Source organism: Plectropomus leopardus, chromosome 12, assembly GCF_026936395.1.
Source record: "Plectropomus leopardus strain MGB_pleo_1.0 chromosome 12, ASM2693639v1, whole genome shotgun sequence".
NCBI lineage: Eukaryota > Metazoa > Chordata > Actinopteri > Perciformes > Serranidae > Plectropomus > Plectropomus leopardus.
The window spans coordinates 22,338,571-22,365,546 of NC_142187.1; the positions used below are offsets into that span (position 1 = coordinate 22,338,571).

General features: G+C 39.2%; 1 protein-coding gene across 9 annotated transcripts in view; it reads left to right on the forward strand.

Annotated features, from left to right (window-relative positions):
* The window catches only part of kmt2cb (lysine (K)-specific methyltransferase 2Cb), a 90,415-nt gene that overhangs the window by 6,654 nt on the left and 56,785 nt on the right, over positions 1-26,976 (forward strand). For all 9 annotated transcript variants that reach the window (XM_042497366.2, XM_088085531.1, XM_088085530.1 and 6 more), the window contains exons 2-10: positions 299-487; positions 12,698-12,786; positions 16,510-16,657; positions 18,746-18,952; positions 21,294-21,403; positions 21,590-21,699; positions 22,308-22,470; positions 24,542-24,713; positions 25,998-26,112. In XM_042497366.2, coding sequence (XP_042353300.2) covers positions 300-487; positions 12,698-12,786; positions 16,510-16,657; positions 18,746-18,952; positions 21,294-21,403; positions 21,590-21,699; positions 22,308-22,470; positions 24,542-24,713; positions 25,998-26,112 — 1,302 coding nt within the window. In that variant the 5' untranslated portion in view covers position 299. The remainder of the gene's footprint in view (positions 1-298; positions 488-12,697; positions 12,787-16,509; positions 16,658-18,745; positions 18,953-21,293; positions 21,404-21,589; positions 21,700-22,307; positions 22,471-24,541; positions 24,714-25,997; positions 26,113-26,976) is intronic.

The following is a 26,976-nucleotide window of genomic DNA, read 5'->3' on the forward strand; positions in this document are numbered from 1 at the left end:
CTTTTCAGCCATTAATATATTACAGATTTGTCCACACATTTACAAAGTTATGTCCACAATTACAAATCTCAATACATTAGCAAACCTAAAAACTAATTTTTAGATGTTTTTATCGTACATTCACAAATCTGATCATGCACACACATGGATTGAAATACAGATACACAACTCTCCACACATATTTGCAAATAGGTCTAGGTCTACAATCACAGCCCTGTACCCCTCCTTGAAAGCCTGTAAATAGTCTGAAAACAACAACATGTAACATCTATCATGATTTATGCATTTATTTTTTCAGAATGTCATCAGAGGATAAGACTGTGGAACCCTCTGACCAGGGACCTTCACCGCCCTCCAGCAGTGTAGGGGCCACATCCACAGGAAGTCCTGCCCACGCAGACAAACGACCCCGTGGCAGGCCGCGTAAGGATGCTGCTGCGATCCTACCCCAGGCGCCACCCTTATCTACGTCTAAGAACAGAAAGAAGTAGGTTTTAAAGTTTGAATGCTCAAAGTAATCCTTTGTGTTTTTATGCATGAGGGAATTTAATATTCCTTGATATAGATGCATTTTGGTAGTGCTGCTGATGTAATACAGAATTAAAACTAAATTATTACTTAAGACATTTTTTTCGGTAATCGCCTGTGGCCAGGCGTCAGTTCAACCCATTTAATGTTGTCCATTTGATATAGTAGTAGTCAGTGATGCATCTTGACCCCCTGAGAAGACCCATTCACTATTGGAGTCATATAACAGTCATATAAGTGTTTTTTGGTGCAGTGGGCAAAAAACCCCAAATAACCCTTTAGTATATTGTAATTCAAGTGGTCTGGAAGAATAGTAGAATACTAGACTCCTGCACCCCGCTCTTGGTCCTGTTTTCAGGTGTTACAAAATCTAGCCTGTTATGGGAGACTTTGGGCAATCCAAAGCCATTTCTGAGACAGGGTGTTCTTATTGGCTGCTCTACAAATACAGATGCATGTGCATGTTCCAGTTGGTGAAAATCCAGTTCAGTGGTGGAAAATCATGCAGAAAATGTTGCCATGCCAGAATTGGAAACAACCGCTTACACTGCAAAGTAAACCAAAAAAGATGGTGTAAAAGAGAGTCTTGACAGTCAATGCAAAAATATGTGTCAATATGCGTAAAGTGTTTCAGAGATGGAGAGAAATTGTTGCTAATAGTTTAGCTTTCTGCTAACCGGAGCCAATGGCTCACAGCTGCGGTCGATTCAAGTTTACGTTTGTGCAGATAACTAGAGCCTGGTATGTCGTCTCAAAAGGCTTTACAGATATGGAGTGTCAGTTAGCCAGCAGACTGCTTTGACTCCCTGCTGGATCAAAAAAACTTATGTTGCTGCCGTCACAATGGAAGATATTTTTATCTTGTTTTCAACTTGCTAGTCTGTGTGTGGGTATGTCATGATGCAAATGGTTTCCCATTGACACCCATTGGAATTGAACTACCACAGAGTTGGTTTTGAGTATTTTGCCAGGTGTTTATGAGTATGTCTGTCTCTCTGTGGAGAGAATTTTTCATCACAGTAATGTCACACCCATGCAAGATGCAGTCATAAAACTTTGCAGGTGTGTACTTGAAATCAAAATGAAGGCCGAGATTAAAGATGGGTGTGGTCTGAGCAAGGGTGTCGGCAGCGGGTGGGGAAGGAACTTATTCACGGGAGCCCCCATCCCCCAACCTCATGCCCCTGCCTCAGAATGCTCTACAAGAGTCTACTTGAGATCACAACGCCGGCCAAGATCAAAGATGTGTCTGGTCCGGGTAATGGTGCTGAAAGTAGGGAGGTCGCCATTGGCGGTCCCACTTGTACACCCTTGGTTTGTTTTAAGTCACTGATTCCTGAGTTGCGCCTGGTGTGATCCCATTGCAAAAAGATCTCTAAATGAATTATCAAGAAGATATTCCTTGTGAGTAAACTAAGTCATAGCGCAGACATGGTTACGAAGCGCACCAAAACCACTTCATAAAATCTTGATAATGTAGGATTGTTTAATTTCAGCACAAAAAAGTCAACCCAACCACACCCGTTTTGAAAAAAAGTAGTAATTATATGTGCATATTTAATGTGTTTTTGGTAAAATACAAAATATTTGTTGATACTTTGGACTTCGCTGTTGGTTGTTCAGAATTGATCATGTTGTGGCCATTTAGTTGGTATCAGATTTTTGATGAAGTGTCCTGGTTGGAATTATGATTGAAGTCCTTGTCATACAGGCGTGTGTAACAGTTTTACAGCAGCTTGACTTCAGGTAAGGCCAGTACAAAAATGTGTTATGTTATGTAAGGTGCCTGGTTTCTTTGTGACTTCCATAGCAACATATAATGCAGCTTAGAGCTGCTCTGTAATGTAATGCCCACAAGGTTCTTAACTCTCCTTAGTCTGTCCTCTCAATCAATCTTAATACCCTGTTCCCAATGGATAGTTTAATCTGCAAGCATCCAGACGATACGTTAATGCCACATTGGAAGGATGACCTGGTACACACTTGAATTATTTCATGATGAAGAATTGGTAAAAAAACAAAAAAAAACAAAGTGTCAGCAGAAATGGGTTTCTTCATCTTCTGCTTTTCTTCAATTTTTCAGCTTGGACCCCATTTTCACCATTATTTTTCCTGTAACAAGCCACATCTTGCGAGATTTCAGAGCAAGACGTCTCCTTGAGTGAGAATTCATAACAATAACAAACCAGTCAAAGGTGAACAAAAAAATCATTTCTCTTTAGGTTTTTTTTTTCTGCAATGTTGTTAGACACTTCTAATAACAACAAACCCGTTAGTGGCAATAACGAACACTTTTGATAGACGTAAATTGACAGTGCACAACTGCCCATACGGATTACATTGCAGCCTCTCTTGGTTGCTTTGGCTGCAGCATTCTTGCAATACTGAACCAATTTCAAAGATTGTTGTCCCCATTAGTCACTTGGGCACAAAAACCTAGCAAAATAGGGTCAAGGTTGAAAAATATTGAAGAATCCCTTTAAGACTGTAGTTGCTGGTATAAAGGGTAGCATAGAAGTGATGTCACTGATAGATCCACTGCACCTCTAGAAAGCTCAGCTGTAAGTTAATATTCCGTAAAACGCCCCTTCACAAACTCTCACGAATGATCATAGCTTTGTGGATGGAGCTCAGTTTGTATTGCCTTTCAGTCGATTCAAAACACCCGTAATTTCCATTCTAAGTATTGGTCATAAAAACAATTGTTAATCAATGGTGGGTCTTCTCCAAGAAGTATTTCACTGATATAAAGAATGCCCTCACATAAAACCAGGCCATCTCTGCTGTAGAAAGATGCCAATACTTTTTAAACTGGTGCTACATGAGCAGAGAAATCAGAAAAAAGGGTGCTTTTGCTTAAGAGGTAGCAAACATACAACTACCAGAATGCTACACTCCCACTGGTGGGTACATAATGTTAAATGGTCCGTGTGAAATAATGGTGGCTGGCTGGATCTCGTATTACAGTCAAACAGTAAGTTGTGTGACGTAGTGTGAAGCCCACTTCCTGTTTACTAACTTTTGCCATTACAGCCAAACCAAGTCCCCAGAAAGTGAGCCAGGTTCTGATGCCAATATTACTTAGTGGCCAAAAGTGGAATTACACTGTCTGGGTTGGTCACGTGATGCCCACTGGCCCAGAAAGACTTTTCCTCATTGACTTAAGCATCAAAACCCCCGTAAAATGACTCACTATCTAGATTTAAGCCATCCAGTTCGCTAACATTTGGAAAGTCTAAAAGAGCCGCAAGATAGAATTTTTAGACTGCCATTATAGCCAGCGAAGCGCGTCAGTTGCTCTGCCGGTTGCCTGCTCGGGCAAGCTAGGCCGCTGTAAATATCTAGTGAGAATGCCTTATTGACCAGTAGATCCGGGTATTTTACACCCGGAAAAAGATCTTTTTTTTGCTTCATTCGCCAATGAGCAGCTTTATGGGTGTGTCATGACTGTCTTTATTACATCAATTGACGAAATGGGAGATTAAAATATGTTTCTGACAACATTTTTGGCAAGAAATAGGCAGTGCAGTAATGTAACCTGGATTTATATTCAGTCAGCACTGCCTAGTTTTACCGTTTGATATGATTTGTGAGTGAGTGAGTGAGTGAGTGAGTTTTGTAAGCTATGCTCAATCACATATACTTGAGAGTGAAACAACTTCAGAGCTGTGAATTATCCCCATAGCACAATCTAGTGTTCAGACCAACTGGATATAAGCACTGTGTGTATAAATATTAAAATAGCCAATGTTAAGTGTTAAAAGCCAGTTTGCTTGTGACAAAGGAGGATGTGTCAAAAATCGCTCTTGTAGACCTGGTTGTTGGAATTTACTAGATTTGCCCACGCTCCATCTGCTAGTCAGTCCACTTCAGAGCAGCATGATCCTTTTCAGGTTTTCCAGGCAGCATGCTGCTAGCTGGGACTACTTACCACAGCATTATTTTCACCTTTTCTTTTTTTTTTTCCTCTTTCTCCCTGTGGTGGGACTGTGGGGGGGATAAGTTGTGCAGGGTATGGGGTTGAATGTTAGTCTTGAGCGTTTGTCAGTGAAATAAATGGCTGTCTCAAGGCTGAAATTCGATGCCTTCAGCGTAGTTATGTATAATTACAGTAAAATGTTTTGAAGCAGGCTATATAAAGACGTCACCACCATCGACTACTTTGCGTGTAATACACAAGATTGTGGTCATAGATGAAAATGTCACACACAGTTAATTTCTGCATTTAGATTTCCCCTCAGGAATCAAAGCCTACTTAAATGGCGTTAGCTATAGATGGTAAAAGTGTTTGTTGTGAACATGTAAAGCAAAGCAGTGTGATGTATGACCAAACGATGTAACTGGTTTGTTGCTCTGCTGCTATTTTAAAAATGGTTTGCTTCTTCCTGGTGCATAGCTTTCTGCAGTTTTTCATATCTCCGGCCTCTTGTGTAATGCTGATCCGGTGAAGAATAGTTCTGAAAATGTATATAATTGCAGTCTTTTCTATCTAGATCAGGTTTTACCACATGGTGGACGGCAGTCAGGGCTCAAGACCAAATTCTGATAAATTTATGAGAATAAATAAGCATGTTTTTTTGCATTTATAGACAGTAGGCACAGCAAACCTGGTTATTACAGCAATATCTTCGGACAATTGAGCCAATCAAATTGACTGTATACAATGCTTAGACATTTGGGTAGAGAGAACAACAGCAAAAGATAGTGAGAGACAGCATGATGTAACTGACCTGTGTTGCAACACACTGTGTTATGATTGTTTCACTTGTTCTAATCAAACTAACATTATATGCCTTGATCATGTTTGGGCCTTTTTTTTTTGGCCTATGTAAATTGACTTTGAAGCCCACTGCACTTCCTGGGGCCTGGGGAAGTCACAGGTTCATTTCTCTCATTAGGGAGGGAAGTAGAAAAAATTTATTTTTCAAAAAGAGCAAGAGAGAAAGAATTGCACTTTTTCTGTGTGATTATTCAGATTCTCTCTTGTTTTACTGTAATGTAGGTCTTGACCCTTTGAAACCTTGAGCAACATCACTTGTACTGCTTTCAGATGCCTTTCACAAGAATTTAATACTTACAACCCTGAGAAAACGGGTATAAGTTATTTCAAAAATATTTTAAAAAGGCAGCAACTTGGCAAGAAATGTTCCACAATTGTCAGAAATTGGTAGATTAAGAAAATTATTTCAAAAAGCTAGGGAAACTGTCAAGGGAAAAAAAATCTAGAGAAAAACTATATGTTTAATTATCATAATTACGTGTTTAAAATTATGATGCAAAAATATTTCTTGTAACACTTTTTCAAGGCCATTTCCTTGTTTGTTTTTTATTTTAGTTTTCTTTTTTTAAAAAAACAATTTTCTTGATCATTTCATGGGTCATTTCTTCTTTCATTGCTCATTGCCTTCTTTCCATGTTTTTGAAAAAAATCTCGCTAATTTGCTCAGGTTTGAAAGGGTTAAGTTCATTGTGCAAGGACTCATTTTATTTATGGGAAAGATAGTAATTTGTTTTTTCATACATGTGTCATACAATTATGCCACGTGGTTGGAAAAGTAAGCATTGATGTCTGACAATATGGTTGATAAATATTTGAATTTGGACATCCATGTTGTTGATTTTATTTGATGGATGTAAGAGGGGTTGTAGGAAACGGTTTAAAAATGAGGTTCAGACCTTTCTCTGGGAGAAAATTTTAGTAACTGGACCTCTTAAAATTTTAATTGAATACTTCTGGGTTAGTATATTATTAGTATTATCAGTTTTTCTAGTTGAAGTAACAATAATGTTATCCTGTGTAGTTATTATAATTATCAGAAAAATATTGTTCCTTATGAGAGTTATATAACTTCAAACTCTGTCATGCACAAAATTCAGTGTGATCCAAAACTACAGCTAGGGAGCCCATCAATGGCTCAGCAATAACTGCGCACTCCTTCACAAAAACATGAAAGAGCTCTCTGTTAGAATTAGTTTCCACCTTATTAAGATATTTATGTTTGACTCAAGCTTACAGGTAATTATGTTTTTAGCCAAGGTTTGCTGGAGGCCTTCTCTGTCATTCTTGGATTTTTTATAGGGTTGTTCCTTATCTTGACATGGGAGTCATTTAGAGGGAGGGGTTGATTTGGCATCCAGCCATTTGTGATTTTTCTCTCCAGTGGCACCGAAAATTACCCCAACCCCCCCCCCCATCCCCCATCTCCTCCCTCACATCCAACCCCCTGTATCCTCCTGAGTACCCATGAGACACGCTGCTCTCATTTGGCCCACGTTCTCTCTCACCACTTAGCATGCTAACAATTGATGTTGCTATTTAATTTGTATCCATGACAATTACTCTCTCCACACGATGCTTCCAAGATTAGTTTAACAGAGCTCCCATTGGAGGATGCTGACACTGACAGATCTTTCCATACTGCATGAACGAGGGGGGTATGTGCCGGTGTTTGTGTGTGTGTATGTGTATGTGTATGTGTGTGTGTGTGTGTGTGTGTGTGTGTGTGTGCACACATCTGTATGAGTTGGCACACAGCCATATGGTTGGAAACGTAGACATGGTTGTCTGATATGCTGACATGGCATATTCAGTAAGATAGTAGAAGGTTTGCACTTTCTTTATAATGTTTTTTTCTTCTTCCTTTTATATTGCGATGACTTCTCTTAAGAGATGACAGGGGTAAGTGGGGAAAAAGGCTAAGATTACATTTGACATGGCACTCCAGAGAGAAAATCTTGAACAGGGGCAGTAATTAGATATTTCTGGGTCACTCATCAGGAGGTAGACACATGAGAAGGGATATCCTGATTAATTTTGTTTTGCCTTGGAGCTCAATCACAGTTCTGAACCAATACTTGCATTTCTACCTGCAAACTGCACGGTGCAATCCAACTCACTACAGCACAGTATGTTTGACACCTGAATTAAAATGTAATTGTGTGGATGTTGATACTGCTACTACTACTAATACTTCCACTACTACTACTACTACCACCACCACTACTAGTACTTCTGTACATTATTTGATTGACTACTATTTCTGCATATGTTCAGCTACAGAAAGTATTCAGCTGTCAAATGGTATGCTTTTTTTTTCTGCTATTGAAATGCTTGCATGAGAATCAGTGACGACAGCTTACTCATTCTTTAAATGATAAGGCTGAAAAATCTCTACAGTGCTGTCACTGACTGCTGCTGTGTTTCCATTGATGCAAAACAAAACCATGTTGCATGTTAGTCCTGGCAGTTACTAACTTGATGCTGGACAGTATTTACAGCAAACTTTTCAAAAGGCAGTAATCCATCATGGTTTGAATGATAAATTGAAATGGTAATGCTAACCATTTGGAATTTTATCGTGAAACTGATAAAAGTTTCATCCCTAGTACAAAACCCTGTCTGTCATTTAATTTGAGACGAGTTTATATGTAAAAACAGATAAAATCCATTAATATTTATTTGTGCCTATGAGCAGTGTCCATTAATATTTGTGTCAATAGTTTTTTTTGTTTTGGTCTTTTATTTGTGATTTTAGCTACCTGCTCTGGTCTGTGTGGCTCTTTGGTCAATGTGGATTGTTTTTAAATGTGCTATATTGATAAATTTGATTTGACCTGTCGTAAATAAACCAACACCAGTTTGATTGATATTACATTTCCATGTTGAACAAAAATGCATGCAGCTGTAGCAAGACGTTTGCTTTAGTAAAAATATTATAAATTGGAGAATTTTAGCCACAACACATTTTGTTTTGTGATGATAAAGTTTGAAAAATTTGTTTAGCACCTACCTATCTGTAGACAGTTTTAGCTTCATCATACTAATAAAACATGGTCATTTTAAGGTTTGGCTGATGTTTTGCACTGATTTCAACAAATGAAGACACCCCTAAAGTGATCAAAATTGTATCTGACTTCATATAACCAATTCCAATTGAATAATTAAAAACACAAGCAGTGATCAATCTGAATACTCATTAAACAGGGCAGATTAGGAAATGACTACTTTTGAATTGTGTCAGTCTTTTCATGAGTTTTCTCTTTGTTTAATGCAGTAAGGTACTCATAAATAGTGACATTTAGGCTATAGAGAGTAGTATCAATAAGTGGTCATTTAAAGGGCAGGATCTCCAGTAGACTCTACTAGCACAAGAAGTGCAATTATTTTGTTTTTAGCTTGAAAATCAGTAGAACTAGCTTAATTATATTTAAGCATGATAATGTTTTTTTTTTAATTAAGAAAAAGATTGCCATAAATGTATTAGTCCTTAAAAATAAAATTGTGGCACAGCTTTAAAGTGTAGTTTTTAATCTCAAACAGACCTTTCAGAAATTTGTTGAACATGACAATCTTTCAGGTCTCTAATGACAAATTATTTTTGCATTAGTCATTGGGAAATTAAATGGAGCATTGACCTTTTCACAAACTCGCAGCTCTGAAAATATAACCATCACATTATTACTAATGTGCGTACATACTCAGCTTGTGACTTATACCTCAAATTGAGACAAAGCAAGCCTTATTTTCCGAGGTTCAGAGTGCCATTCTCTGCACACAAAATGGCATCAGTAGTTTGTTTTCAACAGAGTAGCTGTTGATCACATATCTTATACCTCATTTCTACTGCAATTAGCATGTGTACGCGGGTTTTTTAAACACGGGTAAATGAGAAAAATGTCTGTATTCCCACTGCCACTAAATTTACCGATGGAGAACAAGTTGGACTTTCTGTCAACTGGTGTGTGTGTATGTGTGCACGTGTGTCTGCTTGTGTGCATTGACTTGTTGGTGAGACATCACGGACAGGCAGGAAAACAGGTAAACAGCAGCAGGAACAGAGGTCTGGGAAAAGTTTACAGTGGTTTCTTCTTGTTATTTTTCTCCTACTTATTAAGTCCCCCTTTCAAAGTTGGTGCAGATGTATTTGATCAGTGTTTTAGTGCTGCTTATGTGGACACGGACTATAATTCTACCTCACTAACACCACAGTTAGCGGGTGCACGTGGGTTTTTTAAACACGGGTAAACCCGCTAAATGGCTTTATTCCCACTGCCACTGAACTTACAGCTGGAGAGCAAGTCGGCCTTTCTGTCAGCTTGTGTGTGTGTGTGTATGTTTGTGTGTTTGTGTGTGTGTGTGTGTGCGCGCGCGCGCATTGTGCAGGCAGGAGAGCAGCAGACAGCAGAGGTCTTTGAAAACAGAAACAACCTTTCAGTAACAAGATAGCAGCTGCAATCACTTTTTGGCAAGTTGAAAATTGCATTTTATGCATTGCATTGGTCTTTTAAAGGTATTTACACAGGTAAAAAGGCACTGAGTGGACTATAATCTGTCAAATATATGCACTCTGAATGAAATGTAGTCATTTTGAGGCAGAAACAACCTTCCTGTGGCAAGATAGCAGCTGCAATCACTTTTTGGCAAGTTGAGAATTACATTTTATTTGCTGCATTGGTTTTTTAAAGGTAGTTAAACGGATAAAAGAGGACTGGGAGAGCTACAGTCTGTCAAATATATTCACTATGAATGAAATCAAGTCATTTTGAGGCAGAAACAACTTTTCAGTGACAAGATAGCAGCTGCAATCACTTTTTGGCAGGTAATAAATTACATTTTATGCATTGCATTTGTCTTTTGGAGGTATTTACACAAGTTAAAAAGGACTGGGTGAGCTCTAATCTGTCAAATATAACACTATGAATGAAATCATTCAGTCATTTTGAGGCAGAAACAACCTTTTAGTGACAAGGTAGGAGTTGCAATCACTTTATCCAGTGAAATGGACTGGAGTGGTTAGAATCTCGGGCACAGAGCAGGTAATATAATGCAGGCTCATAAGGAAAATAGCAGATAATAGCTTTATTTTTACATTACCCATCCATAAAGTATGATAGACTACTTTCAAAACGTAAACAAGATTTTAGACATTAAACACATACAAATAACGGGAACAACAATATTGTCTAGAATCGTGTAAAAGCCATGCCTGATCAAACTATAAATCGCAAATACGTGAAAATTGGGTTTCAAGAAATATTAAAGTTTCACAAAGACATACCTATGCTTTTACCACTGACATAAAGTTATGTGTATTTACATGTTACGACTGCTTGATCCATGTGAGAGCAGCTGAAGACATGGATACTGGGCGATACAGCTTTAACAGCTTTAACTGTTTCTGGCAGACGACCACTTTTTGGCATCTAGTTGGTTAAAGAGCTGAAATTACCGTGTTCACCTGGGTGTTGCATTCCTATCAATGCTGATCGGAGTTGGAGGCGATAAAAAACCATTTCTACTGCAGAGTCATTTGACCATTAAAAAGCCCGGTGTCAGCGGGTGTTTTTTTTGTGCAGGTTTTTATGTGCAGTGGGAATGAGGCTATAATGAGAGGTTTTAGCTGAGTTTTTTTATTGGCTGGCCTGTCCATGCATTATGAGATGTATCTTAGTATGTGAAATACATGGTAATTGTATATCCCTTGGCAGTAATCATTAAAACAGCATGGTTGTTAATGTATATATCCATGGACTTCCATTAAAGCACCATAATAAGCAAATGTGCCAGAAGTAGAATCATAGTAGATCTTGCATAAATAATAGCTTCTTTCTTTTTTAAAATTGGAATAATAACAAAAAAGACCTAAATGTGTTTAGTGTGTTGTGTATTATCTGCATCATTTGTTTTGTCAAAAGCAATTATTGACATGCCTATTTTATTGAGATTTTTTGGGATGTGATATTCATCACTGCCCTAAATGATTGCACAAACAACCCTAAGGATATGTCTGCACAGGATACCCAACATGACTCATGCACATGCATGATTAGATATTTGTTTTTGCTGTCTTAAATTACAGAGCTATTATCATATAATAAGTGATGTTTGTACTCTGATTTGAATTTCAACGAGAGCATGTTTAGTTAGACTGAGTCGTCAGCCCTCCAGGGACTGTAAATGAGAAAGACATTTGTTCCATGTTCTTCAGATAACCATGCAAATTTCAGTCTTAGTGTATGAGCAACAGTAAGGTTTAAACCATTGTCACCCTGTCATCACGCATAGTCATAGTCGTTTATTTATGGTCATTAATAGGGATGCGTGATATATATTTGGCCGAGAAATTATTGGTCGTTAATGGGACATTTTTATTGTAATGCATTATTCCAATAATGGTGGAACTATTCATAGTTTTTGGTGTGTTAAAAAAAATGATGTCAGTTAGATTTGGTTAAGCCAGGGCTGTGGAATATTAAATCCAGGGTTCCCACGGTCATTGAAAACCTAAAACATAAGTCATGGAATTTCACAGTCTCATGTGCCAAGCCTGGTAAAGTCATGGAATTAGTAAAAATCATTGAATGTTTTGGAAAAGTCATGGAATTTTTATGTGTTATTAGTTTAATTGTTACAGTTCTCTTCTGTTGATAGCCTTCCATGTAATGTAAAAAAATAACAAAAAAAACCCAATCAACTATTCGAGACTGGAAAAGGTTTATGTTTTCTGTGTAATTTTCATACAATAATTAACATTTAGAGTAAAGTATACTACACAGTTCTGCTCGTGTATTATGTTGGTCATTAAATTCTTCTTATTGTTATTGAAAAGTCATGGAAAAGTTTTCAAATTTTGTCAGTAAAATGTGTGGGAACCCTGTAAAACATCTATATTTTCTCACTACATCTTAACCTTTCTTACCCTGAGGTGTGCATGAACTACAGGTGAAAAACTTCTTAAAAGACAAAAATGTTAAATTATTGGTTATGGTAACTGTTGTCGGCCATGAGAACCAGGTAGGTATCGGTTATTGGTATTCTTGAAAAAATCCATGTCATGCATCCCTTGATGTTATTGCCATAGAGCCTCTTTATTTTAATACCCAATCTCTTTACCTTTTTAGAGGAGAGTGATCTAGATTGGCCTGCCTCCATTTTCAAACTCCACATACTACCAGTCTGTATTGTGCACCCCCCACTACCACCACTCCGCCATGCCCAGCGCCTTGAGTGCCTCCATTAAAAATCAGTGACAGCTGTGACTATATTTAACTAATTCATGACCGCACCGCTACACCCCCTCCTGCTGGGGCAAACCGGGGCACTTTTTCTTGTCTTGTTCTTTTTTTTCACCACCTCTGTTTATTTGTTTGTGTCTCTTCCTCACCCTAGGGGTCGCACCAGAGGGAGGGTTGTTGTGGATGAGGAGGACAGCATGGATGGGACTGAGATAACAGAGTCCATCGGCCCTCAGGACACAGGTGAGACTTTGCAGTCCCCCTTTTTGATCCATTATGTACACGCTGGTTACATCAGGGAGTGATATGAGACTTGAACTTGCACATCCAGCCAGCCTCATGCGGAGAGTGCTTCAAAAGGGTATTTCAGTCAAGGTAGAAGAGGAGTCTCCCTCTCCTGGAGAAGGATGGATGAGAGCTTTTTCTTGGCGCCCCATGCTTCTACTTCAGGGCTATAATTGAAAGGGTTTAGCTTGAGCTGTGAAGCTGCAGTGGGTGTGTATTTTTTTCTCCCCTTACTGCTTCCATCTCTCCACTTGCTTCAAGATTGGCATTGAGGTGCAGTGGGAAAGAGCCCTAGGCTAATGCCCTCTAAAAGCTTTTTAAAATCCCATCAGTCTCTCCAGACCCATTTATGTGCTTTTTTATGTGTGTACATCACATCATGTGACCAAGCGTCTCATTCTCATACATCTCAGTGCTGCCCTGTTGCTGTGCTGGAAACATTGGGGAATACAATTCTGCCAGTGACTAGCTTTTCTTTTATTAGCTGTGTTTTTACATTTCAGAGACAAAAGGTAATTATTAGGCATTTTAAAACATTTCAGTAGTATAACTGAGTATGTTTGCATCCACTTTAATATTTCACCATTTTTCAGAATATGACAATTTTCTGAATTTGATATTCAATTCAGTATTCATTTATATATTTTGTAAACAGCATATTCTCCATGGATAATTTGAATTGTTCTAAATTTAGCATTTTCTGATCAACATGTGGGATATGCTGGAATTATTTAGGTTTCAATGACATTATTTGGGCTTGTATACAGCACATTCAAAATATGCTTCTCAATTTGGGGTTTTTACTGCTGTTTGCGACACACGGCCTCTTGTCTGTTTATGGCACTGTGCATTATCATGGAGATGTTGTATACAAACTAATTTGCCAATAGTTTGCAGGGCTGGTGTAGAAATGCATGCTCAAATTAAAAAAACGAAAAACGCATACTTTTCAATATAATAAATTAATTGGATTGTAAACATATTTTTAGATATGTGCAAATGTCGCAACAACAACCTTTTCAAAAAGGTGGTTGAAGGAATAAAACGTGAAGGCTGAGTTCACATGGTCCAAAACGTCTACCACTGGTAGGGAACGTACAAAAAAATCCAATTTTGATGCTAAAAAGCAAACATCAATATTTTGACCCAACAAATGACATGTTAGGACACTTCAATCTGAGTATGCACGGCTGCATGTAAATGGGAAATATTCATTTTCATTAGCCTTGTTAACTGTAGTTGGAATATTATCTTTTTCAGAATAATGGCAAAAATCTAGATATTTTGTGCACGGAAACATAGTCATTTTTTTCTGTTTTGGTTGTTATGTTTGTTTCGCGGGGAAAAAAAGAGCATGCTCTTGAGTTTTGTTCGATGTCCACTAAAACCTCAGTGTTTCCAGCAGTGGCTCTCTTGCCCCCAGGCGTCAAAAAGAAATGTACAATTTCCATACAGTCCTGTCCCTAAAGTGATGTGCGTGCAGCTGAGGTCAAGCATTATATATGTGTGCTTTGAAAAAGTCAAGATATGGGCTACATTTGCCTGCATTTATCTTACGTATAACCCTTGCTTTACTTGCACAATGTAACTTGAATGCTTTATGAAACCGACAAAAAAATTTAAATATATTTGAAGCTATAACAAGCCACATACTTGCACACATATATCATATTGGCATATTAAATGCTTAATAGAATAATGAGAGGATTTTATTGTTAAATATTATGAAAAGCTTTAAAACTGTAAGTCTGTGATGCGTCTTCCACAGGTGCATTCAGTGCATTAGTCCTTGTGTAATTCTATTGGATGACACTGAATCATTGCAGTGTTAGCCTAATTACATCTCAATGAAATGTTAATAAAAATTCTGCATGGCCCAAAGTCTCAGAGAGAGAGAGAGAGAGAGAGGTACTTTTGGGATTTGTTATGTATGATTAGCACAGTGAATTGAGCCTGTTTTTTTTTGTTTTTTTTTTTTTTTGAAACAAAAATATAATTGAGTTTAGTTGTATAACAGGCATATTTGCCATTAATATTTAACCTCACTTCTTGAGACATTTTACCCTCCATGATTCTTGTTTTTTCCCTGCCCCCGTTGTTATTGCTATTCTGTACAAGAGCTTGATGTTCCCAGAGGGTTTACTGTAATCAGTGCGAGAGCATATGGTCCCCATATTTTACCATCCATCTCACTAATAAAGGCTGTGTTTTTGACCTGGAGGAAACTGACTAGAATGCAGTCAACCTGCCCTGTGACAGCTTGTACCTGTCAGAAGCTGCATGCTGAATTTACCATCATAATTGGCAATGAAGTGAGGAGCAGGCAGCTAATAGCATAGAGGCCAGTGTTGAATGGGCTGCGGTGCTCAGAAATGCTCAGAAAAAAACCCCAAAAAACTGACTTTGATGAGGTAACATCAACGAGTTGTTGTCTTCATTGTTTAAATCCGAGTAAAGGGAATTCAGAGATTTGTTTCAATACATATTCTAAATGTTGGAAACTGATTGTTGAAAACCTGTCACAAAGACCCTTTACTACATGGTACTAAATTGTTGAATTAGACGGTTGACTGTTTTTTCACCATTTTCCTGTTTTAAAATTTTTTGGGCAGACATAAAACCATAGCTAGGTGATGCAGTAGAGCTATACTCAGCATAACCCGGCCCCTGACAATGTAGCAGTAAAAAATGAGAAGCATCATTAGTATAGTCCCACGATTGGGCGAGGCCTCTGCTCCTCCAGTGGGCACGCCCCCAGAGTTTCAGATCAGAGAAAACTGCATTTTTTCATGATTATGAGACCTTCTTTTACATACTTAGCGATTTTTTTAGTCATTCACACTTGGTCAGGTGTTTAATAACATCTTTATGTGATGTGACAAACTCAGACCACATTTTAATCATCACTTTACACGGACTTTAAACAATGAAAATGAAACATTTTTATATCTATGCAAACAACGAAATCTACCTGACGTGACTCATGTAGATGACTTCTACATGAGTCACGTCAGGTAGATTTCATGGCTAACTTGCACAGTAGCCTCAGTCACGAGTGTATGAATGTTTGTGTGAACGTAACAAGTAGTGAGAAAGCGCTTTCAGTGGTTGTAGTAAAGTGCTATATAAGTGCAAGTCCATTTAACATTTACCATTGATTACAGTTTTATTCTTGTTATGTTTATGTTATGTCATATCATTTCAGTGAAATAGCCACGAACATGCTAGCGTACCTTTAGCATTGAATGGAACGAGGACCCATACACTGTACAGCTGCTGTACTAACGATGTGTGGCGGATTCAATGGTTGGGTATACCAGCGCTATACCAGCACAAATAAACAAAATAAGCAAGACAGTGGTAGACCACCCAAATATACTATGTGGCAGAAAAAATGCTGCATTATTGGTAATAAGTCAAATTCTGTGACACTGTGTGATTCACAGTGAGGTGTCCTCCAGTGTTTCCCATAAAAATAAATAAATAATAAATAAAATGCATTTATTGAATAATTTTTCTCTTAGTTTGAACACTGTTGGATATATTTTGGATGATGTTAGCACATAACTCAAGAAAATATATAAATCTGGTCTAGTCACTTTTAAACCTGTTGCATATTATATCGTAAATGCTTAGTTATTTCTTACTAACTGATATTTTCATTTTTTTCACAACCACCAGAAACACCAGTCCAGCCAGTGGAAACTTTGGAAGTGGTGGCCACTGAGGTGCCAGAGGAGGACAAGCCCTCTTCCCCTCTGGCCCAGAGCCCTCCAGCCGAGAATTCAGCAGGACCATCTGTCCCAGCAAGTAGAGAAGTCAAAAGCAGGTTAGAAACACTAAACTTCCCATGAACCATAACTGTTTGACAAATGAGGACCCTTGTGCTTTTATAAATGTTTATATGAATGTTAGATGTACAAGCAGTAGTTTGCAATTGTGCAAATGCATAGCAATGTGACATGCTGTTTGCCTCGCTGTGTTCACATGCATAGATGAATTGAAATGGAGTCATCAGCTTTTCGAGGCAGCGCTCCCTTCCCAGGTGTCACTCTGTTAAAGGTTGTAATCAATCTTCTGGCCTGTCTCTGCTATCGATGTTAGTGATGGAGGGCAGAGCAGCAGCATCTCCTGGGATCTTATTAACAAGGCCATCTCATCCCCTAAAAATGTGATAAATATTTACCCCCTGTTTAGTCCTTAACTTTCCAGCTCTTGGCTGCTGTCCTCTCTTTTTGTCTCTTTACCACTTTGTGTCCTGACACCTTTCTCACATGCAGTCTGCAACACTTTCATGTGCAGTTACACTTTTCTTTTTAAGTTCTTGGTAAAAAATTAAAAATCATAATCACAGTTACTTTAGGTCACAATTATCTAACAAGATTACTCAATGACTTTGGAAATATGATGCATTTATTGAACTTAAGCAAAAAAGACTTTTATTATAGAATTTAATAATAATTTCGAGAGAAGATCTTTATTGTCACTCTTAAAAAATAATGAAAGTCAGTTTCACGACTCTTAAGCGATGCACAAGAAAAACACAATGCAAATAAATTAAGACTGCAAACACAATGAAAAGTGGTCTGTGCGGTTCAACTGTAGGCGGCTCATTGGTCAGAATAGTTAAGGCACTCATATACTGGCATATTAATTTAAAAAATGAATAACATATGTCAGTAATGTAATTCACCATCATAAGATTCTGACCTGCTGATAAGTCTGAACTGAGTTGTAGCTTGTGCTAGTTTATACAGAGAGGGCACAATGGACTGACAGAAATGTGTGTAAAGGCACATCTTTGTGGAGCTCAAACGCTTTGGCCATCTGCTTTAATTTGGCATTCTCTACGATGTTCAATATATGCGATTACAATCTGATAGCCACAGTGATAACAGTGTTAAACACTTGCTTTGCTTGTGGTCCACGTTTGCAAAATGACAGGAGGCCAAGGGCCAGTCACAGCGGCCCGACTCAGGTCAGGTGTATGCAGGGGGTTACTAAGATTTTAGAACATTCGGGGCTTAGCCCAGACCTCTGTCAGGGGGTGCTGGAATCCTCACTTGGCAATTTTTCAGATAAACAAGCTGTATTTTGATGCTTGTTTTGCACTCGGCCCCTTATGTACATTAAAAGTACCAAAAAATTCCTAGTGTGAATCTATTTATTTTTAATTGTGCATTAAAAGATGTTGGGGAGCCCAACCGGCACCCAATTGCATTATTGCAGTCATGCTGTCATAAATTAAATTTAAGCAGCCATCCTGAGGTTTCTGCTTAATAATGCAATGAGTGGCTAATAGGCTGCACAGACGGTTGTTGTTGCAGCGACTATTTTTTTTTGGAAAGAGGTCACTGTAGGTTTTGAAAAAGTCGCTAAAATCTAGTGAGAAAGCAGCCAAGATGACAACACTGAGCACACTGCTGTAAAGGAAAGGGGTGCGCTGGATTCATAACACAAGACAAAATAAGGGCATCATTGCAAATAGAATGCAGCGCAATGATCATTTTGTCTGTATCTTATTTTCATAATGAAAATTGTAAGTGAAAATGGAATTTTCACTTTCAATTTGCCCATTTATAAAAAAGTAAAACATATCTTTTTACTGTTACACTGACTCAAAGTTACAGGTTAAAGTGCATGTGAGACAGAGTCCGGCTTGATTTTCATAACATTGTGGATTTCTCTAGTGGTTCATATTTGAAGTGTATGGATATGTGTGTATGGAGACTGTGTGTGCGCAGGCCTCGCAAATGTCAGCATTATGTGTTTATACTGGTAAGTATGTTGCGACCCAGACAGTCCCATTGCCAGAAGAGGGAGGCCTTAATTCATGGTGACATGCGTGGCACTGTATTAAGTCACAGTAGGTATATATAATTAAACAGCCCCCTACCACCCATTTTCTTTGTTTCAGTGAGCGTCTCTGTGCCTTCTGTTACTGCGGTGGCCGTAGCCTGCTGGGTCAGGGGAATCTGCAAGCATTCAGCACCACGCCTCAGCTAGAAGCACTCTTCAGCCACAAGGGTGGAGGAGGCACAACGAGCGAAAGCAGTGATGGTGATAAAACCACTCAGCCAAAAATGGCCGGAGAGACCACCTCAGGACAGAGGGAAAAGACGAAGTAAGTAGGCCTGGCTGACACTGTTGAGACAAACGGTTTGGTTGTCAGTGTTGGTCAAGATAACAAAATCATCAGTTATGAGTTAATTAGCTGCAGGAAATCAGAATGCTGCTCCTGGCCTTACTTTAGTGATACTTTGTCCCTGTTGAAACTGGACAGTGCTGGGGAATTAACCATCACTTGCCCCTACCTCTTTGCCCTTACCCCTCCGTTTTGGTTGTTCACGCCCAGAAGTAGGGTGTCCCAGTTCTTGGGGGACAATAAGGTGACGTGGTTTTTCAGAGGCACCAAGTGTTATGAGAAGTTGTCGGCAAGTGGCAAGCAACAGAAGAAACCCACAATGTTTCAATGTATTCGGTGCTTTTCTATGGAACAAGCATAACAAAACAAATGGCTAGTAGTATGCTGATGTCTCAGTAGCTAACTAGCTAGCTAGCTAGCTAACATTACATCGTTATTGCTGATATGTGCGTGGCTGTCCCACGCTTTGACATATTTCCGTGTTTCATCCCAACATTTGATGACTTGTTTGATCTATTGACAGTGTTAAACTTATGTTGTGAATGAATTGCAAGCATCCACGCTTTTCTATCTCCAAGAGATAGATGGCCGATGTTATTGTGATAGTACTGTTATTGCCATAGTTGCCTGTTTACATAAACGCCATCAGTGACTTCAGTTTTCAACGTTTTAACCACTATTCTGATCTCAATTCTGCACGTTGCTATGTTTGCACATCCATCTTCACTTTTTGCACACTTATTTGCAATTTTTTTCTTTTGTATTGCTTTTTTAATCTTCCTGGCTTTTTTTGTTTGTTTTTTTTTGTTCTCTGTACATACTGTACATATCTTTATTATTACTATTGTTATTTTATTTTATTCTATTCTATTTTATTCAGTTGCTCCTCTCTTATTTGCTGCTGTCACGAAACAATTTCCCTGACGGGATTAATATCTTATTTCTATTCTACTCTACCCCTTGTAACTGTTTTAAGGAGCATTCAGGGCACTCAAAAACTCAAAAAAGAGTAATAGTAAAAATGAGAAATGGGATTCGGGCAAAGTCTTTTTTCTGGCTAAAAATTTTTACTTCGTGTTTGTTTGGGAAATCTTTGTGAAGATTGAATCTTTTATTTTGGATGAAATTACCTATTATCTTTTCCCCAGAAAGCATTATTGATCAGTGGATTATCCTGGTGAAAGAGAGCAATCATGGCAGTTAATAAATGGCTACACCTCCTCATGTTCACTAATATACACATTAACTTATACACACAAAGGAGCATGCACACAAAACAAACACACAAGCCTCACAGGCTAAAGGGCCTCTCACAGTTAGCAGGTTGTGTTGTCACCGTCCATTTGAAGGCTAAATTAGGAGCCGAAGTCCCTGGGCTCAGGGATGCCACATCAGGTGAAGGGTTCACATTAGCCACTCCCGTGTGTGTATGAGCGTTACATATTTGTGCAGTGTTGCAACAAAAGACCCTCCTCGGACTCTTTTGGACAGCTGCCTAATTTGTTTTGGTCCTTTTGGAACCAGTTGGGCGTCTCTCCGGGTTCCCAGTGACGTAATGGGCAGTTGGAGCAGTATGGGTCTGGCTGTGTGCCAAACCAACCAGGAGCTGTTGTGTTGCTGTTTTGTGATTGGTTGTTGGGGCCAATCCTCGGTTGTGCCACACTGAGGCACAGGAGGAAGCGCAGGGCCAGAGGAGAAATTATATATTGATTTGTCAGAGGAGCAGAGGTGGTGGACAGAGGGCAAAACTGTGGAAATGTGAGGAGGTTTGAGACGGTTATTTCATAGTTGGTGATGAAACTTTGGTTGTAAACAATGAGCTGTCATGAGTGTGCCATCATGCTTCCAGAAACCAGTCTCTTGATTTTGGCCATTGGTTTGTTTACTGGAACCGAGGTCCTTTTTAAATGCTAATGCTCCCTCTCAACATTTTCCGCATGCTATGCAGCTCACTGGTTCAAGCCAGGGACTCGGGGAAACGCATCCTTTTCAACAGATTTTATGAGACAGAACAGCCAGCCTCTTGTGCACACGCCAAACAAGATGGCCCTCTTCCTCCTCCTACTCTCCCTCCTCCCCCACAGCTTTTTATTTGCTGTCTAACATTTTTCCCCCAGCTCATTCTCTCTTGTCTTCATCTCTCTGCTTTTGTAAAAAACTGCACATCGTCCTCTACCTTAATGTCTCTCCTCTTGTTTCATTCCTGAATTCACTCAGGCTGTCCTTCTCCTGTGTAGCATAGCACGTGTAGCATTCAAAAAGAAAAAAAAAAAAACTTGTGCTGACCTGCATTCTTTGCAAACCTCTTCCTTTGTTCCAGTGGGTCTGAAAGCTGCGAAGAAGAACCAGACCCAGCCAGTCGATTTTGGGATGAACTTTCTCATGTCGGCCTTCCAAAAGATCTCAACGTCCAGTCTCTCTTCGAGTCAGGTAAGACATTGAACATTTTTCCTCCATTTTACAAAGCACTGTTAGCACTTCTAACGGAAAAATTAACATTTATTCATGAATGCGTTATCTGAAAAGCTGAATATGTTGATGCAAAATCTGCACCAGCTATTAGACTGTGACCTTTACCTTTTCTATCATCACATACTTTACATTATGAAATTTCAGGGCAATGCTGGGCACATCAGAGTTGTGCCTTGTGGTCCGAAGGTGTTTGTGAGGGCGAGGGACAATCTCTGCTTAATGTGGACAGAGCCATTGACTCAGGGAGCACAAAGGTGAGTCAGGGGAGAACATCCATGGACTAATAGGTGTTAACACCATCTTAATGTGTTGGGGCAGCAGGGAGGGACTGCTTCAGTGATGCACGGCAAAGCTGATGGATCAGACTGGCTGGTAAAGGTCGACCCGGCAGCGTGGATCTCTCAGCTGTGAAATGGAAAAGGTCACGCCACTCAACAGGGCTGAGCTCTCATGGCAGCTTAGCTCCTAGTGTTAGCAGCCGCACAGCTCACAGCTCTTCGATTGCATTTGCAGCCCATTGGTCGTGTAGCCCATCAGCAAGTCTTGCACTTGATCTCCAGAGTGGCTATTAGTGCACACTCATAGAACGGAGAGGAAGAGGGAATGGATGAGGTTCTGTCGCGAATGTGATCATCAGGGGGCTAAAACGGGGGTTTAAACAGGAGCTGTCTTTAAGCCGAGCAACCATGTGACTATTTTGCCAAAGAGACATTAAAGGATAAAGCACTGCCCGTACATAAGCTAAGTCAGTCAAAAAAAATTTCATGGACATGTTTTAGAGTTTCTTGTTTTCTTGGCTGTTAATGGAATTAATTTATTTTAGTTGAAGACATTTTAGATACATTTTTCTCTTTCTCTGCAGCACTGTGCATACTGTAAGCGCCTTGGAGCATCCGTTAAGTGCTGTGCTGAAGGATGTGCTCAACTCTACCATTTCCCCTGTGCGGGGGCAGCTGGGACCTTTCAGGATATCAGGAGCCTCTCGCTCCTCTGCCCAGAACACATTGAACTGGCCATTCACAAATGTAAGTGTTGAGTAGTACATGCAGCTTCAGCAAAATGGTTTACTAAAAAGGGACCCTTTGTCCTTTTCCTTATTGACTGTCATATGTGTAATGGTACAATGTTTGATGTTCATATTAAACATGGCTAAAGTTTCAAATAATGACATAAACATATGTAAAGAAATCCCTGTGAGCAAAAACATCAGCCTTCAGACCTTTCTAAATACTCCGTTACCATCGTTTTTTGTTTGTTTGAGGGTTTTTTTTCAGTTTCCACCATTGCTTTTCAATTTTTGAGACAAAATGACGTCAGTTCATGACAGATTTCTTTGTATGGTCATTTGCCATTGGCACACTACTGCAAGTGTTTACTTAACATAGTCTATATTGCTACATGTAGGTACTTGCTAACGTCAGGTAATCATAATTTTGTTTGCAGATGTTTTTTATTTCGTCCCTATTTTGGATCAAATTCCTGTTGGAACTTGTAGCATTGTGAAGATGTGGGTTTAGAAGCTTTTATTGGGGATTTTTTACAGTACAAAGTGCCGCTATAGTTCATTTCAGTCACTCCCTGGCTGGAAGAAGCCCCCAGGAACAGCGCCAGCCTTTGAGGTCAATTGTGCATAGTGGCCAAACACTGAATTACAGCGCCTGTGACCTTCACCAGATTCCCTTTGGCCCAGAAATACAGTTTCCCACAGACTTACATTGTAAAAGAGATGTCCATATACCAGTAGTTATACCAGCGTCAGAACCCCTGCAAAATGACTTGTTTCACTATCGCTATCTAAATCACTCAGACAAATACAATTTAGAAAGTCTAGAAGAGCCGCATGAGTAAATATTTTGTGAAACCATTCAAGTTAGCGGAGGACTAAACCGGAAGTTCGCCGCTCAGTTAGCGGAAGTCTCTAGTAAGCTAGCTGTATTGGCCTCATGATTCGGAAGATCTGGGTAATGTTATATCACAGAAATCAATTCTTTCTTTGTTTCATTAACCACGGAATAAAGGAATAAATTCATAAGAATAAATAGGCCCCCGCCTTCAACAATGTATCCATTTTCTTTTAATGCATCCGTGGGCTGCAATAGAGTGGTGAAGTAATGAGTCCTAAAACGCGGAAGTCCGTTAGCCTTTTAGTACGTCCGGCTCCCTCGTCTTAAAGTCTATGGGTTTTTTGAATGGGTTTTTGGTAAAATGCCTTAAATAATGTCTGTTGTTAATACAGGCTAAAGATATTTATACGTCCACTTGAACTCAATTTTTCAACTTTTAAGGTTTTACTTGTCTATAAAAGGCGGTTGCTAACAAGTGGCTAAATGGGACTACAGTGTTTGTTGGGGATGTCACACGTCATCACAGCGGACATAAACTCATTAAACCCGCTTGTTCACCTTTATAGCTTTACAGAGTCACACGCGAACTTGTAGATTTATCTGTTTATAATATTTTTCGATCGCGTTTTAATGTGTTTTTACAGTGTTTGTAGTTGTAATGTTTAAGTTGTGCGACAGCAGTGTAGTTCGTGTATAGCCAAACAATAGCTTTTTGCTTCTAGCGATTTCATTTACGCTTCAAAACACACAAAAATTGTGTTCATCTGTGAATATTATCATGCTAAACAAAACTTGTAAGTCTCATAAACCTGTGTTCATCGGAGAGCTTATTTCTGGCGATAATTGCAAATCCTATTCAAAAATCCCATAAAGTTTTTGACAAGGGAACCAGTGCGATGCCAACTTCCTGGTTGGCCTACAAAAATAAGTCATCCCTTCACCACTCTATGATGGTGGGTCTTAATGGGCGGTCTTAGAGAGACAGGTGCCAAAACAGAGCTTTTCAGACAGAGGGTGAATATAGGTCTATTCAGGCAACCACATGAGAGGAAGAAAGTGTTTCTTGGGCATAAATGTATGAAAGTATTACCCTGAAGATTACCACAATAGATCACCTTCCTTAAGTGGAATTTTAAATTTAACAAGATGATATCAAATCAACTGTGCTGTCTGATATATATTTTTTTTTAAAACTGTTTTAAGATTATTTGTACTTATTAAAACCCTGTCTCTTTGATTTTCCTGCCCATAGTTGTAGATGATGTAAATTGCGCGCTATGTGATAGCCCAGGGGACTTACTGGACCAGCTCTTCTGCACCAGTTGTGGTCAGCATTACCATGGGATGTGCCTGGACATGGCCGTGACCCCTCTGAGGAGGGCAGGTTGGCAGTGCCCTGAGTGCAAAATCTGCCAGACATGCAAGTGAGTCACCTTTCCATCTACCTAAATAACACATCTCAAACTGAATGTTTTTTCCTCTGTATCTTTTCTTTCACTTTTTCTTTTTACTATATTTCTGTATGGCTACCAGGCATGGTGCTTACTGCTGTTTTGTTTACCTCTGTGGTTTGCGAGGAGCTAACTGGATGCTGTACCCTGAAGCTCAGTCTTGTAACTTCTGACCTTATTTAAACAGCAGAGAAGCTCTGTTAGCAACCAGGCCTGTTTGCCTTAGGAGAACACTGTCCATTGAGCTTTCTGAACGGTATTTACATAGAAACTCGAGTACCATGTTATTACTGCACAGCATGGTTTTTTTTAAGATGAGTTCATCGTTATTAACTGTGGATGGAATGGCTCCAAATTTTCTGGTTCTTTTGAATTGTTTAGGTTTGACAACAGAAATGCTTTTATCATTGCCTATGCAAAGAAAAGCTTTTATTGTGGATGTTACGATTACCTTAAATCTCACCTGTATTTACAGAGGTAAAAATAATTGAAATCCATCCAGTGCAGGTCAGAAAAAGGCCATCTCTTTCCTTTTTTTAACCAGTTCTTTTTGCATTACTCATCACCAACCCTACAATTAGAGATATAGCACCCCCACACACTGTGACGCACAGCTATATGCCCTGAGCTACTGTGTATCAGCTGGACTTATATTTTAGCATACTAACATTTCTGCAAGAGCAAACATTTGTATTGCATTTACTATTCTGATGCACAGCAATCGATAGTCCGTATTCATTCTAGAAACAAGCTACATTCACCACCTTTAGTGTAAATAAACACACACGCAGAAACGCGTATATAAATAAAACATACTATGTTATATAAAAAGTAATTTACTGTTGTCTAGACATACACCCTCTGGCACTGAATGCAAGATATTCATGACAGCTTGTTGTATGTCGTCACCTACAAGTGACAATCAGTGCACTCAGTGCCAGTATTCTAGCTGGTCCGGCAAAAGCACTTGTACTGCATAAAACTGAGATGCACTATCTTAAGGAATAACAGATCAGTTCAAGCAAAGGATGAAACGATCTCAAAGAACACACTTAATCTTTAACCTGGCTTTGAGAATCTCAGGGAGGCAAGTGCTCAACTGAAGACTAAAAGAGAAAATATAATTTGTCTTTTAAAGATGACATTTCCAAAGGAGAACCAAGGCGACTATGATCATCCATGTGACTACTGTACATAAAATCCTACATAGCACTGTCCCATTTCATTCAACCTTTTCTCTCTCTCTATCTCTTAAAGGAATCCAGGAGAGGACACTAAAATGCTGGTGTGTGACATGTGTGACAAAGGTTACCATACCTTTTGTCTGCAACCTGCTATAGACACTCTGCCCACCAACGGATGGAGATGTAAGGTAGGAAAAACCTAATGTGGCTGGATGGCATATTTAAAGCCTCTCTACATACGTGTATACTTATAGAAACATGTATATATATTTCATCTAAGATGTTTTTTCCACATAGTATTTTAAAAAAAAAAACAACGGGCTGGAAACAGATCTACTCTTCCTCCCTCAATGGGAAATTCTTGATCTGTCTTTTGCCCCGCCCACCACCGTCAGTTTTGGTAGATTTCGCTTTCTACTTTCTCCAGCACTGCTCACAGTGAGTTGATTGGTGAAAATGCAGTGTGTATAAACATGGCTCGTGTTAGGGGAAACATCGGAGAGATTCATACATGTTTGAGCCTTAGTCACACTCGGATGAAGAGTTTGTTGAGCACCAAAATCTGTGACTAGCAGACGTATGAAAATGGTAAATGTAGATTGCATGTTTTATTTATGTCGTTTGTTAGTTTGTAACCAGCAGTGGCTGATATTGCATTAGTTGTTGTGAAACATACAATAAGAACTGCTATGAGGGGATTTTGGTAGATGGTGGGAGGAAGCCTCACGGTCTGGTTTACATCCAAAAACTGCACACTCTACCATGTTTGCTGTCAGATCTTTGACTATGTTAATGTTAAACCCTGCTCTCTGTGCTGACACGTCTGCTCTGCGCTGGAGGTTTCAGGTTTCCTTGCAGTGCTATGTGGAAGTCTATCCCCTATCGCTGTGTGTTTCCTGTATTAGACAGCGAATGGCTTTTGTATAAATGACATACCTAATCTATCTTGCCTGAACATTTAAATCCTGGATTTTAAAGGAAGTGAACTTTCAGTCGAGAAATGTGAAAACACCTCTCTAGTGACAAACTTTGCACAGATACAAGTCAGTGTA